This window comes from Protopterus annectens, chromosome 1.part1 (assembly GCF_019279795.1).
Source record: "Protopterus annectens isolate FY-2018-M chromosome 1.part1, PAN1.0, whole genome shotgun sequence".
Classification (NCBI taxonomy): domain Eukaryota; kingdom Metazoa; phylum Chordata; order Ceratodontiformes; family Protopteridae; genus Protopterus; species Protopterus annectens.
Genome location: NC_056726.1, coordinates 1,226,994,783 through 1,227,012,838, shown reverse-complemented (window position 1 = coordinate 1,227,012,838; position 18,056 = coordinate 1,226,994,783). Strand labels below are relative to the sequence as shown.

At 45.3% G+C, this 18,056-nt stretch overlaps 1 protein-coding gene across 2 annotated transcripts in view; it reads right to left on the bottom strand.

Moving 5' to 3' along the window:
* The window catches only part of LOC122809467 (gastrula zinc finger protein XlCGF57.1-like), a 203,599-nt gene that overhangs the window by 17,782 nt on the left and 167,761 nt on the right, over positions 1-18,056 (bottom strand). For both annotated transcript variants that reach the window (XM_044081004.1, XM_044081013.1), the window contains one exon: positions 16,048-16,173. In XM_044081004.1, the coding sequence (XP_043936939.1) occupies positions 16,048-16,173 (126 nt within the window). The remainder of the gene's footprint in view (positions 1-16,047; positions 16,174-18,056) is intronic.

The window sequence follows — 18,056 nt, the reverse complement described above, 5'->3', positions numbered from 1 at the left end:
TGTGTTTGGAATCTGATAAAAATGTGATTATGTAAACACATAAAGACGTGAAGTTTTCGCATTTATATTACGTGATCGAACAGTGAAATGTTCGAACACGTAATAAATCGACCCCTAAATGTCAAAACGCTGTAATGTTGAATGGCAAAAATATCCCATAAAAACACCCAAACCATAAAAATGTTCTAAGCAGGGGGGGTAAGCCTCCCTGTACCCCCACACCCCCCCGCTACTTAAATATACCAACTCAGAGACTGCAGTACAATGCAGACAATGGAAAACTTCCATGTCCGCACTGTTCGGAGATCTCCACTGAATCGTTTGACATTCCACCGGTTCGACATTTAGGGGTCGATTATTACGTGTTCAAACATTTCACTGTTCGATCATGTAAAATAGACCCAACGTTCTCAGGGTTTTGTGTAAGCCAAAGGGGTACAGGCTATTTTGGTGTCAAAAGAAATAGAGTTTAAACTGCAGAAAAATAAATGACAAATTTATTGACCAAGTAGTTATCTTACTGAAAGGCAAAGCAATGTTATCAGTAGTGAGAAGTTTAAGGAGGAGTCCCAAACTGCTCTTAGAAGATAATATGGCATATAAAAACAACTTGCAGAAATAAAAGTCAGTGTAGCAGATAATTTTATTTTTATAAAAGAAAACTACATTTTAGTTGTATACAAGTTCAGATGTTATTGTTAATATAGACAAAGCAATATTATTCCGGTTATATCATCATCTTCTTCTTTTTTCAGCTGCTCTCATTAGGGGTCGCCACAGCGGATTATCTGTTTCTATTTCTTCCTGTCCTCAGCATCTTGCTCTGTCACACCAACCACCTGCATGTCCTCTCTCACCACATCCATAAACCTCATCTTAGGCCTTCCTCTTTTCTTGTTACCTGGCAGCTTCATCCTTAGCATCTTCTTCCCAATATACTCTGCAGCTCTCCTCAGCACATGTCCAAACCAACGTAATCTTGCCTCTCTGGCTTTGTCTCAACCTTCCAACCTGGACTGACCCTCTACTATACTTCTTCCTAATCCTGTCCACCCTCGTCATACCCAGTGCAAATCTTACACCTTTAACTCTGCCACGTCCAGCTCTGACTCCTGCCTTTTTGTCAATGCCACTGTCTCCAACCCAAATAACTTAGCTGGTCTCACTATCCTCTTGTAGACCTTCCCTTTCACTCTTACTGATACTAGTCTGTCACAAATCAGTCCTGACACTCTTCTCCACCTACTCCATCCTGCCTGTACTCTCTTCTTCACCTCTCTTCCACACTCACCATTACTCTGAACTGTTGATCCCAAGTATTTAAACTCATCCACCTTCACCACCTCTACTCCCTGCATCCACACCATTCCGCTATCCTCTCTCTCATTCACACACATATATATTCTGTCTTAGTCCTGCTGACCTTCATTCCTCTTCGCTCTAGAGCATATCTCCACCTCTCCAAGGTCTCCTCCACCTGTTCCCTACTCTCACTACAGATCACAATGTCATCTGCAAACATCATAGCCCACGGGGACTCCTGTCTGATCTCGTTTGTCAACCTGTCCATCACCATTGCAAATAAGAAAGGGCTCAAAGCTGATCCTTGATGTAATCTCACCTCCACCTTAAACACATCCGCCACTCCCACCGCAGACCTCACCGCTGTCACACTACCCTCACACATATCCTGCACAACTCTTACATACTTCTCTGACACTCCCGACGTCCTCATACAATACCACAACTCCTCTCTAATCACCCTGTCATATGCTTTAAGTCCACAAAGACAATACAACTCCTTCTGACCTTCTCTGTACATCTCCATCAACACTCTCAGAGCAAACATCATATCTGTAGTGCTCTTTCCTGGCATGAAACCATACTGCTGATCACTAATCATCACCTCCCTTAACCTAGCTTCCACTACTCTTTCCCACAACTTCATCCTGTGACTGATCAATTTAATCCCTCTGTAGTTACTACAGCTCTGCACATCATCCTTATTCTTAAAAAATTGGCACTAAAACACTTTCTCCATTCCACAGGCATCCTTTCACTTTCCAAAATTTCATTAAACAATCTTGTTAAAAACTCCACTGCCATTTCCCCTAAACACCTCCATGCTTCCACAGGTATATCATCTGGACCAACAGCGTTTCCATTCTTCATCCTCTTCATAACTATTCTTACTTCCTGTTTGCTAATTCACTGCACTTCATGATTCACTAGCCGCACATCATCCAAACTTCTCTCTCTCTCATTCTCTTCATTCATCAGCCCCTCAAAATACTCTCTCCATCTGCTCAACACACTCTCCTCGCTTGTAAGTTTCCCTCATTATCCTTTATCACCATTACCTGCTGCACATCTTTACGAGCTCCGTCCCTCTGTCTAGCCAATGGGTACAGGTACTTTTCTTCCTCCTTAGTGTCCAACCTTTCATACAACTCTTCAAACGCCTTATCCTTAAGCCTTCACCACCTCTCTCTTTGCCATGCACCTCATCTCTTTATACTCCTGTCGACTTTCTTCATCTGACAATTTCACTTCTTCTTCTTCGCCAACCTCTTTCTCTGTATACATTTTTATTGGAAAGGCTCACCCAGACTCTGCTACACTTTGCTGTGAAGGAAAGGTTAGTTTACTTTTTATTTGTTGTATTTTGTATTAGTTTATTGCCTTTTTATATTTTGAGTGCTGTGATTTGTTTTCTTTACCTTGCATTTTGCTTGTGTTCTGCTTTTAACTGCATATTAAAACTTCAAAAGACACCACAGCCCTGTCTCTTGCGAGTCAGACAGAAATTAGAACTGATCAATTAAGGACTCGTACATAAGATAGAAGAGGTCACTTAAGGTTAATCATTTGTGAGTTGAGGGGTTGGAGCTAGGAACTAAACCTTCTATTTAAGGGGTAAATTAAAACATTTCAGAGCTTTATTTCAAAGGCTCACCCAGACTGTGCTACACTTTGCTGTGAGGGAAAGGTTGGTTTGCTTTTTATTTGTTGTATTTTGTATTAGTTTATTGCCTTTTATATTTTGACTGTTGTGATTTGTTTTCTTAACCTTGTGTTTTGCTTGTGTTCTGCTTTTAACTGCATATTAAAACTTCAAAAGACATCACAGCTCTGTCTCTTGTGAGTGAGGCATAAATCTGAAATGTTTCCCACCACCCCACCCTGTCACTGCCGTGTTGTTAAACACCACTGTCTTTCTAGTTGCCTGCCTGCCTCTTATGTTAATTTGACCATATATCTCATTTCCTCTCTGCTTTAACTGGCTTGTGCGAGTAAGCACAAAATTATCATTTTGTGAACTCACTCCCCTTCAACTATTTAAATTTATTGACCATTCTACTGTATTCCATAGTACCGGAATACAAAAGTGATCACCCCCTTTCAATATATCTTGCCGTTTTAAAAATAGTGACTCTACACTAAAACTTAACTTTTTAGACAGGTAAAATTAGAAGTTATGTACTCACCATAACGTTCCATCTGAGTAGGTGTATTCATTTGTCTGCAACCTGTGGGTTATGGATCCGATATCGGATCCGAACCGGCATGGTTTACCAGCTATGGATCCAAGCTCTCAGCTCCTCCCCTCACCCATAATGCCCTGCTCTACCCTCATGACCTCAGATCGAGTTTGCCAACAGCAAAAACACCCTGAAAAGGGTAACACACAATATGCAGGAAACTGAAAGGCCAGGGGGATAGGAGGGCGGGATGGTTGCAGACAAATGAATACACCTACTCAGATGGAACGTTATGGTGAGTACATAACTTCTAAATCTGAAGTAGGAGATTCATTTGTCTGCAACCTGTGGGACAGAGTCCCCAGCTACCTGAATCTTGGGCGGCCATCATGGAAGGATATTCCGAGCACCATGGAGCCAAAGGATGCTCTACCCCTAGATGCAAGATCCAACTTGTAGTGGGAAATAAAAGTATGAGATGAAGCCCACGTGGCTGCTGCACAAATATCATCTAGAGGAATCCTAGCCTTAAAGGCTGCCGAGGTAGAAACTGACCGAGTTGAATGGGCGTGTACACCCTCCGGTGCGGGCCTTCCTGAAGCTTGATAAGCCAATAAGATACATTGTGAAATCCAGCGAGACACAGAGACTTTAGAAATTGGCTTGCCCAAATTAAATTTAGCAAAGGAAATGAACAACTGGTCGGATTGCCTATGACCAGCCATTCTGTTTAGATAAAATCTAAGTTGCCTGTGAACATCTAAGGAGTGAAGCTTGTATTCACCTTTGTTTTCATATTTAGGAAAGAAAACAGGGAGGTTAATGGATTGATTAATGTTTGCTTCAGAAGCTACTTTAGGAAGAAAGGACGGGTTGGTCCTGAGGTAAATACGGTCCGGATGAAAGACCGAGTAAGGAGGTTTAGCTGATAATGCTTGGAGCTCTGAAACTCTCTTGGCCGATGTAATGGCTACTAAGAAGGCAGTCTTGAAAGACAAGAATTTGAGATCTACCGTAGCAGCTGGTTGAAGGCGGTCAAGGCCTGGAGAACTAAGGAAAGGTCCCAGGGAGGAACCGCTTGTTTTACAGGGGGCCTGAGAAGGAAAGTACCTTTAAGGAAAATTTTACACAACTTGGCTGACATGAGTGGACTGGAGTCATGACCAATGTGATAATGTGAAATTGCCGCAAGTTGTACTTTGACTGTGGAACTGCTGGCACCATCGTTAAAAAGAGTGGTTAAGAAATAAAGCACTAAAGGGAGAGGAACTGTGAAGGGGTTCAGGCCTTGCCGCTCCGCCCACAAAGAAAACCGTTTCCACTTGCTGCGGTAGACTTTCCTAGTGGACGGTTTATGAGCTGCCACCAGGATCGCCTTAACAGGGGACGAAATACCGGGAGTCTTGATCAAGAGTGGAACTGGAGCAGCCAAGCGGTCAGCTTCAGGTTGTCCAGGTTCGGAGGAGATAGGCAGGATGGATGAGATATCAGATCCGGAATGGGATCTAGAATCCAAGGGGGATTCACCGAGTGAGACCTTAGGAAGGGGAACCAGATCTGTAGAGGCCAAAACGGAGCAATGAGAATCATTCTGCAACCCACCCGAGAGGCTTTCTGAAGAACTTGGAGCATCAGAGGCAAGGGTGGATAAGCATACAGAAGACCGGGTGGCCAAGCATGCACCAGAGCGTCTCTTGGGGAACCTCCTGGAGGAGGTATCAGAGCGAAAAAACTGTCGCACTTGGTGTTTGAGGGAGAGGCAAAAAGATCGCATGAAGGAGTTCCCCACCGTGCGAATATGTGTTCCGCTACTTGAAAATTGAGAGACCACTCGTAAGGGGTCAGAATGGTGCGACTGAGCTTGTCCGCCAGGATGTTGGACTGACCCGGAATGTGCGTTGCTATTAGAAAGCGGTTGGTGGAGATTGCCCATTCCCAAACTCTCATGGCTTCTCGACAGAGGGTAAGACCTCGTTCCTCCTTGTTTGTTGATATACCAGACAACCGACATGTTGTCCGATTGAATCGTAATTGTTCCCAAGGGAAAAAAGTCCTGAAGTGCTAGCAACGCTAAGAGCACTGCTCTCATCTCTAGAACGTTGATATGCAGTAAGGTCTCTGAATCGTTCCACGTGCCTTGGACGGTCCGGTCCGCAAAATGCCCCCCCCCCACCCGAGGCGGGAGGCATCCGTGGTCACCGTGGCAAGAGGGGGAGAAGCACAAAATGGGCGGCCTCCGTGGAGATCTGGGGAGTGAAGCCACCACAAGAGGGACCGCTTGCAAGCCTTGCTGATCGCAATGGGATGATGCATAGGAAGAGCAAGGTATGACCACTGTACTAAGAGAGTCCACTGGAGGATGCGCATATTGAGCCTGGTGAGAGGAAGAAGTGCTATAGCAGACGCCATGGACCCTAGAGCCCTCAGGACCAACTCCGCCGGAACAGAACTTGAGTGGAGAATGGCCCGCACCTGGAGCTGCAGATTTTGAACTCTGTCCGCAGTGAGGAAGGCTTTTAAACTCCTTGTGTCTAACCTGGCCCCTATAAAATCTAAGAGCTGTGTGGGCGCTAGGTTGGATTTCTTTGTATTTATAGTGATGCCCAGATTGGGAGCAAGATGGAGAAAGGAGTCTCGCGCCAATAGTAGTAGATGCCTTGTTGGGGCGGTAAGGAGCCAGTCGTCCAGGTAGGGGAAGACCTGCACCCCCTGAAGCCTCAGGTGGGCCGCTACCACTGCTAATACTTTGGTGAACACCCTGGGGGCTGTGGTGAGACCAAAGGGAAGGACCCGGAACTGGTAGTGACTGGCTCCCAGCCGGAAGCGGAGAAACCTCCTGGAGCGCCTGTCTATTAGGATGTGGTAGTATGCATCTTTGAGGTCTATGGAACACATCCAGTGATTTTCTCCCAGAAGGGGGAGAATAGATTGCAGAGTGACCATTTGGAATTTTTCCTTGGGAACTGCCAGGTTCAAGAGAGAAAGGTCTAAAATTGGTCTTAGATCCCCCGTCTTTTTTGGCACTAAAAAGAACCTGGAGTAGAACCCTGATCCGATCTGGTCTGGGGGGACGGGCTGGATGGCTCTTTTCTTTAGCAGATGGCCAATTTCTGCCAAAGCGGCCTCCCGTTGACCGGGTGGAACGTCTGGGAGGGACTTCAATTTTGGTAAGTGACGAAAAGGGATACGGTATCCTCTGGATATGATTTGGAGTACCCTGCGGTCTGATGTTGTGGACTCCCATGCCGCTAGGTCCCCCGAAAACCGTCCCCCGGCTGCCTCCAGAGTGGCGCAGCCGGGCAACCTCAGGGTTGCTGCGCAGGCCGTTCAGAGAAGGGTTCTCTGGACCCGAAGTTCCTGGGAGCCCCTCTGCCTCTAGGGCGGCGTCCTCCCTGTCCTCCTCTGCCACGGAAGGACTGGTTGTCCGGAGCAGGCTGGGATTGCTGCGACTTCCGGAACCACATCTTCTTCTGACCCTTTTGGTTCCTAGAATAGGGCCTCTGGGGTGCAGAGAAGTGGATTCCGACGGCAGACAGGGTCTTCCCGTCCTTCTCGCTCTGGGTCAAAGTGTCGCGAACGGTTTTGCCAAAGAGGGCAGAACCATCAAAGGGGGCGTTCGCAAATGACGCTTTGAAGGGTTCTGAGAAATCGCAATGACGGAGCCAGGCCTGACGTCTAGTGACTAGACCTGCCCCTGTGGCTCTAGCGGCGCCTTCCGTAGCATGGGAGAGTAGCCGCATAGAGGTATTGGTAACTGATCTAAGAGTGGCCATGCGGGTGGAGTGCAGCACTTTGTCCTCCTCCGACATGGACTCTGGGGGAGATGCAGCGTATTCTTTAATGAGATTGCGCTGCATCCTAATAACGTGTGCCAGGTAGTTCAGCGCCCTTACCGAGAAGGTCGCTGAACTAAACATCTGCTTCCCCAAGCGGTCCATCATCCGAGACTCCTTGCTCGGGGGATGGACTGAGGGACTCTCCTGAGCAAGTTCCCTCTTGGTGGCGCTGCGTCAACATGGCATCTACCGGAGGCCCCTTACTCCAATGGGCACGGTCAGACGGTGGACTGAGGATCCTGTCGGGCCTCTTAGGGATTGGCTCCACGGTGTCCGGTTCCTTCCACGCCCTGGTGGTAATGAGGTCCATCAGGGGGTCGGCAGGAGGGGACACCCAAGAGGTAGACGGGCCAGCTTCAAATGCCTCCAAGAACACGGACTCGTCCGAGGAAGACTTGGGGGCAGACCACCCCCCCCTTATGCGGAGCATTTCCATGATGTCTCCAAATGAGACATCCTCGGGGGGGTGACTGTGGGGAGCCTTCCCTTCCTCCAAATCCGTGTCTTCCGTGAGAGACTCGGGGAAGTCAATGTGCCTCCTTTTGCACGTATGCTTGCGAGGAACATCCTCTGGGGGGCTGTCAGAGGACTCCTCGCAAGCAGCAACCTGTTCCAGAGGAGCAGCTTGGGGCACAGAAGCGGGCTGTCCCTAGGGCCGGATGGTGGAAGCCTGACCCAGTGCAGAGGGAGCGCGGGACAGAGCCGAAACAAGTGCCGGGGGTCCGGAGACCCTCAACAGGGCCCTCTCCACTACATCAAAGGCCGAAGGGGGGCCGACCTCGACCAAAGGATCCGACAATCGGCTCCCCATCAGATCCGAAGAGTGGATCGGAGCCGGCGCCGAAGCACTCTGATCCGAAGGGACAGTGCGCTCAGACACAGACTGCGCCGAAGGAGCACTGATCCCCCCGGATCCGAGGCTCAGATCCAGGCTCCGAGAGGTCGGATCCGATGCACTCGAGGGCAGGGTCGGATCCGAAGTACCAAGTACTATCGGCGCTGACCCACCCCCGGCTCCGAAGCTGCTCGGCTCCAACTGCTCCGAACCCGGGTAGCAGGTCGGAGAAGGAGCAATTGGCTTGAAAAAGGGGGTCGAGCTCCCGGGGGAGGCAAGAGCACTCCCATCTGCATCTGGGCCTGGATGAACCTTCTCATCATCCGGTCCAGATCAGCATCCGATAGGCTGTACGTTGATCTCGATGAGGCTACCAAGGTAGGCCTTGAGTGCCTCCTCGATAGCCTCGACGGAGATCGGGTCTCCTCCTCCTCAGGTCCCGGTGAAAAACACACTGGAGACCGGAGCCGAGGAGGAGGAGATCCAGCAGATAAGGGGGCCGGGGGAGAAGCCCGCTTGGCTGGCAGGGCCGAAACAGAGGTCTCGGCCCGCCGCTTATGGTGCTTCTCCCTCCGGTCCTTTTTTCTAGCATCCCTCTCCTCCGAACCAGAAACGGGAGGTTGAGTCCCAGGAGGAGGAGGGGGAGCCAGAGAGGGCATAACCGTGGAGACGGTTACCCCCGAAGGAGCGGAGGTCGGAGCCGAGTCCGGCGGCAAGAGGCCCGCCAAAACAAGCTTGGACCTCCGCTCCTTCAATGCCCTGGGGTTGAACCCTGCACAAATGGAACATCCAGATGTGAGGTGTTCAACCCCCAGGCATCTAACACACCGAGTGTGGCCATCAGCTGGGGAAAGCTTATGGCCACACTTGGAGCACTTAGAGAAAATAGACTTGGGCTGCTCAGACATCCCAAGCTAACAAATAAAAGTTACTAGAACTAAGTAAAGTAACTAAAAAACAAAAATCACTCACAGGCCCAACACACACACTACGCTACCAGCAAGGGGAGGGATATAAATTTAAGATTAAACTCTAAAAAAAGTAATAATACAAGAGGGAAACCTACACTTTCACACAAATTAACCAAAAAAATTTTTAAATTTGACTAATTTAACACTGAATATAGCACTTAGCTGGAGAGCTGGAAAAAACAATCTGGTCACCATGCGCGGCAAACGAGATCTGAGGTCATGAGGGTAGAGCAGGGCATTATGGGTGAGGGGAGGAGCTGAGAGCTTGGATCCATAGCTGGTAAACCATGCCGGTTCGGATCCGATATCGGATCCATAACCCACAGGTTGCAGACAAATGAATCTCCTACTTCAGATCTCAAGTTACCTACTTTCACATCTAACTTATCTAGTGCACACTGCAGTGTTTAGGATAAACCATTTTTTTTCATCTTACCTTTAAGCATCCCTGTAGTACTTGCTCTAGTACCTGCTGGAAAACATTAGGAAGCCTTAAACTGATGCAAGCATTCAACTCTCCTTATTAATAAGGAGAAATTAATCATAGGCACTAAACAGCCTATAATTGCAAAGTACCTTGCTAAGGTAAGGGAAAACGGCTCCTGTAGTTTTCAAAAAAAAAGCATCAAACAAGACATGTCCAAGGGTCAGCTTCCATTGATTTCTCCTGTCCACCTGGTGAATCTGGGCATACCGGGGCAATGCAGCAATTGCCTCAAGTACACAGACAACCCTCTCCTCCTACCTCCCAACACTACAACCTGTGAGAGATGCACTTACATAGCCAAACTGGAAGCAAAGCTCTCTCCACCCAAGATTGTGCTAGACAGTCAAGAGGAGAAGGTTAACACCTGCACTACACCTCAAGCAACACATATCCCTTCTAAACTCACACCACCAACACCCACACATAGCAACACTAAATCCACATATGTGGAGGTCCTTAACTGTAACCTGCCCAAGCAACAAGGACCTCCAAAGCTGAAACGCAAACAAACACCAATCACAACCAAAGTGTCACATAGCTCACAACACAAGTGGGCCACCCAGCAACAGCCCCTAAGGCAAGACAACGTACCTAACACTTTAGTCATAGGTGACTCTATAGTCAGGCACACTGATGTCCCACTCACCAGGCTGAACAAGGAGAAAATTACAGTGAGCTGCCTGTCAGGTGCCAGGATCCACCACATAACTCACGCATTCAAGTCACTCCACAACAAGTACAAATATGACTCTGTCACTGTCCATGTTGGAGTGAATGACTTGAGACGTACCACCATGGACTACATGAAAAGAGACATGGAAGAGCTCTCGGATCATGTGGCCCAAGCAGGTATGACCCTAGCCCTGAATAGCATCCTGCCTTTGCCCAGAATGATACCACAATATAAGGACAAAATGACAGACCAACAATTGGCTAAGCTTCTGGTGTCATTCAAAGGGGATCCAGTATCTGTCTGCCTGGGACGACATGATCGACAGACCATGATGCTTTGCCAGAGATGGTCCGCACCTGTCGCCCCTGGGATTCAGGTTACTGGCTGAGACTTTTGCCACCTCTATAGTGCCTTTTTTAGGCAAAGTTCAAAGGACAAAACCATCACCGTAACAGGCACAAGCATGCAAAATCTGAAGGTAATGCTACTCAATGCTAGAAGTCTAAATTTCAAAATGCACTCTCTCGAGGCACTCCTAAAAATGGAGAGCATTGATATCTGTGCAGTAACTGAGACCTAGTTCAAGGCTCCAGAGAGCACACCTGCAATACAGGCTACAACTCTTACCACACTTTTCGGCCACTAAACCAGGATCGAAACACTAAACATGGAGGAGTGTACATATTCACCAAGGATATTCACACCACCAGGTTAGTTGCCCAACACAATGCGTCTGAAATTCTCCAGGTGCAACTAACACTAGATAAGATTGCAATCCAAATTGTAGCTTGCTACAGATACCCCACCATGCCCCAAGATTCTTACTACACCCTTCTAAACATACTGGAAAATATTAATATACAACCAAACACCCTAATACTGGGTGATTTCAACTACCCTGCCATTAAATGGAAAAACTACTCGTGTACCAACACCTTTGCCCGACGGTTCTTGGAATTCATAAATTCCAATGCCCTGGATCAACTAATCCATAGTCCCAACCAGGGGCTCCAATATCCTAGATCTGGTCATTACCAATATGGGAAATCGATGCTCCACACCTATGGTCACCCCCTTGTTGGTCAGGTCAGACCATAAGTTAATCACCCTTAACAACCACATCCCACCCCTAGTAAGGAAACCTCCATAAAAAACTTCTCCAAAGCCAATTTCATGCTACTGAAGTCAGAAGTTACAAACTTCATGACACCCATGCAGATGGGAACTGAAAGTTTGACTGCTGAGTCCTACACTAAGGCCCTGTAGGAGCACATCCACTCATGCATGAATTGTGCCATCCCAAATAGAACCAGGATGCACTCCTCCAATAAAAGGAAGCCAATCTGGTGGTCCCCTGCCATAAACAAACTACAACAAAAGGAAGAAGCTGTTGAAGAAAAGAGGAAAATCCCAGGATGCAAAAAGCTCCCTTACCAGTCTCAGTAAGAAGCAGAGATCCCTCAAAATCCCTCAAACCAAGTTACGAAAATAAAATTGCCAAAGATTCCAAAGACAACCACAAGGCATTCTATAACTATGTCAAGAATATAAATGGCAATGCTCAGATCTGCTCTGAGCTACAACAGAATGGCATTAAATATACTGATCCCAAGGATATTGCCAATATCCTGGTAGATCGATTCAGTGCCAACTTCACCCCCCTCTCACCCCCTAAATGGCCCATATCAATACCGGAAGATTGCCAAATTCTGGTAATAACGGCCACACAGGTAAAAAATGCACTCTCCAAAGCTAAGAGTACAGCATCCAAGGGACCCAGATGACATCCTGGGCTGTGTACTACATGAACTACAAAATGAACTGGCACCTCACCTAAGTGTCATGTTTAATCATACCCTCACCTCAGGTTTTGTGCCACTTAATGGCGCACAGCTACAGTTATCCCACTCCACAAGGGGGGATCCACCTTGGATCCCAGGAACTACCGCCCCATCGGTCTGACGAGCCTGATCTGCAAGGCCATGGAACGTATTATCATGGAACTTATAAACAAAGATATTGGCAACTTTAAAACACTGGACCCCACCCAGTTTGGGTTAGTGAAGGGCCGATCTGGACTCCTGAACCTGAATGACGTCTTCGAATCAGTCTCCAGAGCCGTGAACGAGGGTAAGGCAGTCCACACAGCCTATCTGGACCTCGCCAAAGCCTTTGACACCATCCCCCACTCTGGAATAATAGATACACTTACTAAGCTGGGCATTAATCCCCAAGTCACTTGATGGGTTGCCAAATGGCTTACTGACAGAACCCACACTGTACAAGTAGCTGACTCCAAATCCAGCTCTAGACAAGTGGAGTACCTCAGGGTTCAGTCTTGGGACCTCTCTTGTTTGGCATCTTCTTCTCTGAAGTACAGGCCAACACTAATGGACTCTGGCTAACAAAGTTCGCAGATGACTGCAAACTGGGAGACATTATTAAATCCCCAAATGATGTGGATACTCTAGAAAAGGGCCTTACAGAAACAGATGCTTGGTGCCAGAGCCATGGGCTCAAGCTCAGTGCCAAGAAATGTATAGTTATCTCCTCTGGGGAAAAAACATGTACCCGTGAATTACCACATAGGTGGCAGTACACTAAACACTGAAAGTGTGATAAGAGACTTAGGGACACAGGTGGACAGTGGTCTCACCTTCAATGACCACATCGCCACAACAGTCAGGAAATCCTTCTATGTGGCACACCCTCATCACTAAGGGCTTTTCATCAAGAAAAAAGGTGGTCATTGTCCCACTGTACTCATCCCGCATTAGACCCTTTATAGAATACAACGCCCCATTTGGTATGTACCTCTCAAGACATCTGCAACAACTGAAAAGGCCACAGAAATACCTCACTAAAAGAATCACAGGCCTAAAGCAGATGCCCTATGCTGACCGCCTTAAAAAACTCCAGCTATACTCTGTCGCATATCGTCTACTCTGAGGCGATCTCTGCTTAACATACAAGGCCATGTCAAACCCAGAGCTGTTGGACATGCTACACTTAAAGAAATCCCAATCCTTCAGAGCCACATGCTTCAGGGATCTAAACCTTGTCATCACAATAAACAAAACATGCTGGAGCAATAGGTTCCTGACCCAGAGACTCCCCAGACTCTGGAATAGACTGCCCATACATGTCAAGTAGAGCGTCTCTTTGGCCCTCTTCAAAAGGAACCTTGATGACTGGATAGGAGAAAGGAAATTCACCCCGGGGTTCACGTCAGTCGCCCTGCTAGACAGGGGTCCAGTTAAGTAAATAGTGTGGAAAGAAATAGCCAGGGAATTGTTATGGCTAGGCTTGTATAGGCCCTACGGCCAATAGCATAGTACCAACCTATGAACCTATGTACTTCCTCATTCCACCACCAGGTCTCCTTGTCCTCCTTCCTCCATCCACATGTCACACCAAGCACCTTTTTAGCTATCTCCCTTACTAGATCTGCTGTAGTTAACCTAGCTATTCGGTAACTCTTCACTGCCACCCAGTGCCTGTCTTAACTCTTCCCTGAATTCCACCTCACAGTTACCACCATTTGATCCTGCCCTCACACTCCTCCTCCTCTTCTTGATCACCAATGTCATCCTACAAACCACCATCCTATGCTGCCTAACTACACTTTCCATTGCCACCCCTTTGCAGTCTCCAATCTCCTTCAGACTGGCCTTTCTACACAAGATATAATCCAACCATGTGCATCTTCCTCCACTCTTGTATGTTACCCTATGCTCCTCCCTCTTGTTAAAATTCTGGTTATGTCATGTTGTGTTATTTAATATTAGTGTAGAAGCAGTTTATTTTTTTTAATACAAAATTGTATTTTAGTTTACACAAGTTCAAAGTTTGATACAAGTTCAAATGTTAATACAAGTAAAACATTATTGTTCTGGTTTTATTTGTGTTTAATTTGTCTGCTCTTCAATTTGCATTTGAATATCGGTATCCCACAATTCCATTGGGGTGGGTGGGGTTACATAATTATGTGTGTAAATTTTATATTAATCAGCATACAGATTTTTGGCCAGTTGTACCTACTTTTCATGGGCCTTTGTCCAGATTTTTGATGTTTCCAGGTCGAGAGGTATGAATGTGAGTGAGTTGATGCATACTGTACAAAATCGTAAATTCCTCTGTTTTACTTATTTTTTGCTTTAGCAATGGTTGCCCCATCACACAAGCACACAAAATTGATTTAACTCTAAGACTCCATACAGGTTAATGAACATGAACAAAGTGTAGTATTTAATCTAGAGTTCTGTTTACTTGGTCTTATACGGTCATAGGCAAATATTAGGTAATCAGTCTGCAGACTATTGAATGTCTAGCTAATAACCAGATAGTGACCAATGCTAAGAATCAAACCCTGTAACTTGTCTGTGGAGGCAAACACCTTAACCATTAAGCCAACCTTCAACCCGAATGGCTGGGAATCAAACCCAGGCCTGACATGTGGCACATGAGAATTCTACATCTGAACCACCAAGCAACCACAGACCTACAGTCTCCAATACTCTGACTTTCCTGTCCCTCCAAGACACTGGTTACTACAATGGTAAACAGGATTTCCCTTAGTACTTGCGTGTTTGGCACTGACGTCAAGTTAATCTCCAGCATTTTGGAGAAAGAAAATAAAACATGATGAAATCCATATATATATATTTAACCATTTCCCTTCTATTTGTCCGTATCCTTTTTGACATCTCTGCAGCCTACTCTCTTTATTGCATACCATGCCATGGTACCATGACTGTGGGTTAAAATCCACATATGTTACTTAGACCTTTCTGCATGTCAAAGATCAAGGCTGCCTCTGTTTTATTATGGTTAATAACTCATTGTTCCATCCAACTTCCTGACATTTATTTCTGTGACTACTTCAACAACCTGAAAACAAAACACAAACAGCAAATGCGTATTCTACATTATTACAATTGCCTTATTTCTGTAGAGCTCTCAAATTTTTATAAAACGTATGTTACAATTTTCTGTAAAAAGCTCATCTTTTTTGTAAAGAGTGCTAAATGTACATTTTACCTACATAATTAATAACATAAAGAAACAGTGCACAGATTGTATTACTTGCACACAGGCTTCCTCATCGATACTGTGGTTCATGTACATATTGTTGCTCTGCTTCCCTCCAGGACTGTGACATTTTATTGTGTACAATTACAATTATTTTTGTGATACTTTATTGATAATGCTTTATATTACATAGAATTACCTGTGTAATGTTTTATTGTGCAATCCCCTATTCTTTTTATTCACAATGTGCCTAGGTCATGGCTTAAAGCAGTCCAAAATACCAGGTTACCAAATATTAAATAAACTGCATTCATAAACAGACAACTTTATGGAAACCTATGATTCAAGATGACAATGTGGAAGTGGGGGTTGACAAAATGGTTAATTTTTTTTTACCTCACAGACACATGCTACATGGTTTGATTCCAACTTTGGGTCACTGGTTATTGGCTAGGCTTGCTACAGACTGCAGACTGACTGGTCAAAATTTCCAATGAATCCACAAACACAATAGCTCACCAATAAATGCTTCTGTTCTACAGTGCCATGACTCTGGGTTCAGTTTTGATCTTTGCTTGTAATCCTTGTGGAATTTGTATGCCATTGCCATGTCAAGATTCCTCCCACCTGGAAAGAGGAATATGCAGCCTAGCAAGTCTAATTGCCTACATTATTTTAGTAGAATTATCTACATATATTCTGAAATCTAATTTTTGTCAGAGATACACTTACAGTTTTGAGTAATTTCCAAACAATCCTTGTTTTCTTCTTTCATCTCTTTACCATTAACAGAGCCAACAAGCAGCACTGCTCTTCTTTCTATGAGGGCCAACAGTTCCTCCTTTGGAATGCAGTAGCCTAGAAAAAGAACAGAATAATGATACACAAGATTAAAATTAGAGTAATGAACATCACATTTCATTTAATACGAATCCACAATCATAGGTTCATAGGTTCATACTAGGCTATCTGCCCAAGGGCATTTATAAGCCTAGCCCATAGTTATGTGGCTTTCGCCACCCCTTTAGTTTGAAAAAAACTATGCCTATTATTTTGCTGTGCCTCTGTCAAGCAGTGACACTGAAGTAATCCCTGGGGTATAGGTTCATAGGTTCATACTAGGCTATCTGCCCAAGTAAGCTAAATGCCCTTGCGAGCCATTTTCAGCCTAGCCAATTGTCCCTTGTGAGACTCAAACCCTGCACCTTATGTTTGCAAGGCAAACACCTTAACCATTAGGCCACTGTCCCAACTACATATTACTGAATATGTAGCAAACAGAAGTTTTACTGGCTGAAGAAAGCTTTAAACGTATTCTGATCGTAATCAAAAGGAAAAAAATGCTAAATTCTAATTATGTTATAAATATATGGAAATAGTCACAGTGTTCACACCCACTTTTTTATCCCTGTATCATATTTTCGCAATCACATCTGCATTCTTTGCCTCAGAAGTATAAACATTTGTTCTCCCTTCCTTCTGTACAGGAGTGGGCTTCCTCACATACACAAACCCACATCTCTTATGGGAGGTGGTGTGTGTTACATGAAATAACTTGGAGTATATGACTGGGGTATACGTTTACAGACTTCTGTAACATTAACAGTGCAGGATATTTCACATATCGCACAAACCCCTCACACGTTCTATTTATCCATTTTTTGTTTTTTGGGTTACAGTAGCATCCCGGTGACTTAGTGGGACATGTTAAGTTTATTTAATTAAGGTAGGCAGGGAATGCTGAACAGGATGATCCACATACTCTTTTCATTACAAACTGGCTCTTTGTAGAGCACATAAGTTATAATCATACATGCAGGTCAAGGCAGAGAACCTAAATGCTGCCAATATACACCAGTAATTATCAATGATGTTAAACCAACATACATCAATTCAAGATCCAAGTCAATTGCTGAAGTTAATTTTTTACAGTGTGGCATCACTTTGGAAGACAGTAGGGTGCCACTCAAGACTAGTTTCATACTAGCCTTGGACATGTATTCGGAGAGCTCTATTATGTTTCTTCATATAATCCAAGGAAGTTTGGTCTCAAATCATTCCTTTTCATTTGCACAACAATGCCACAGGAGTGCCTATTGTGAAGAGACTAGAGTACTTTTGTGACGTGTCGAATCCTGGTCCCGACAGGCAGCTCTCATTACTGATCTTCGCTTTTTATGCTTGCTTTTCCTTACTCAGACAGCTAAATGGTGCAGCCATGTATCTCACTACGAAGTCACATTATTAATAACTGTTGATGTGAAAACCAGTTTCACAATACCTGGGAAGTGGAACCTTTTGCTCAGTGGGATTGTGCATTCCTGGGAACTATTTTTGGCAACTGAAAACACTTGCAATATCTAGTACTGCAACAGCTCTACAGGACATTGTGTCCATCCAGGTAACTCTACTTACTGTGGTGTCTACAATTATCTGTTCAGCAAATTGCTGAATAGTCACAGTCATGCAGTTTCATGTAGTTGCATGGTAATGCACAGGTGTGCACAGCTATGCACTATTGTTCCAGGCACTAGGAACACCACTGATTAATTGCTCACCTCAAGTAAATCACCCTTGGAACCATGTACATTCACTTTTGATGTTGTAAAACCCACTTCATATAAATTAACTGTATTGCTGTAAAACCCACTATTATACCCACTGTTAAATCTTTGCTATTAACACTGCACTTGTAGTGGTGCCAACTCTGTTGTTAAATTTCTACTGTTTTGCACTCTGCT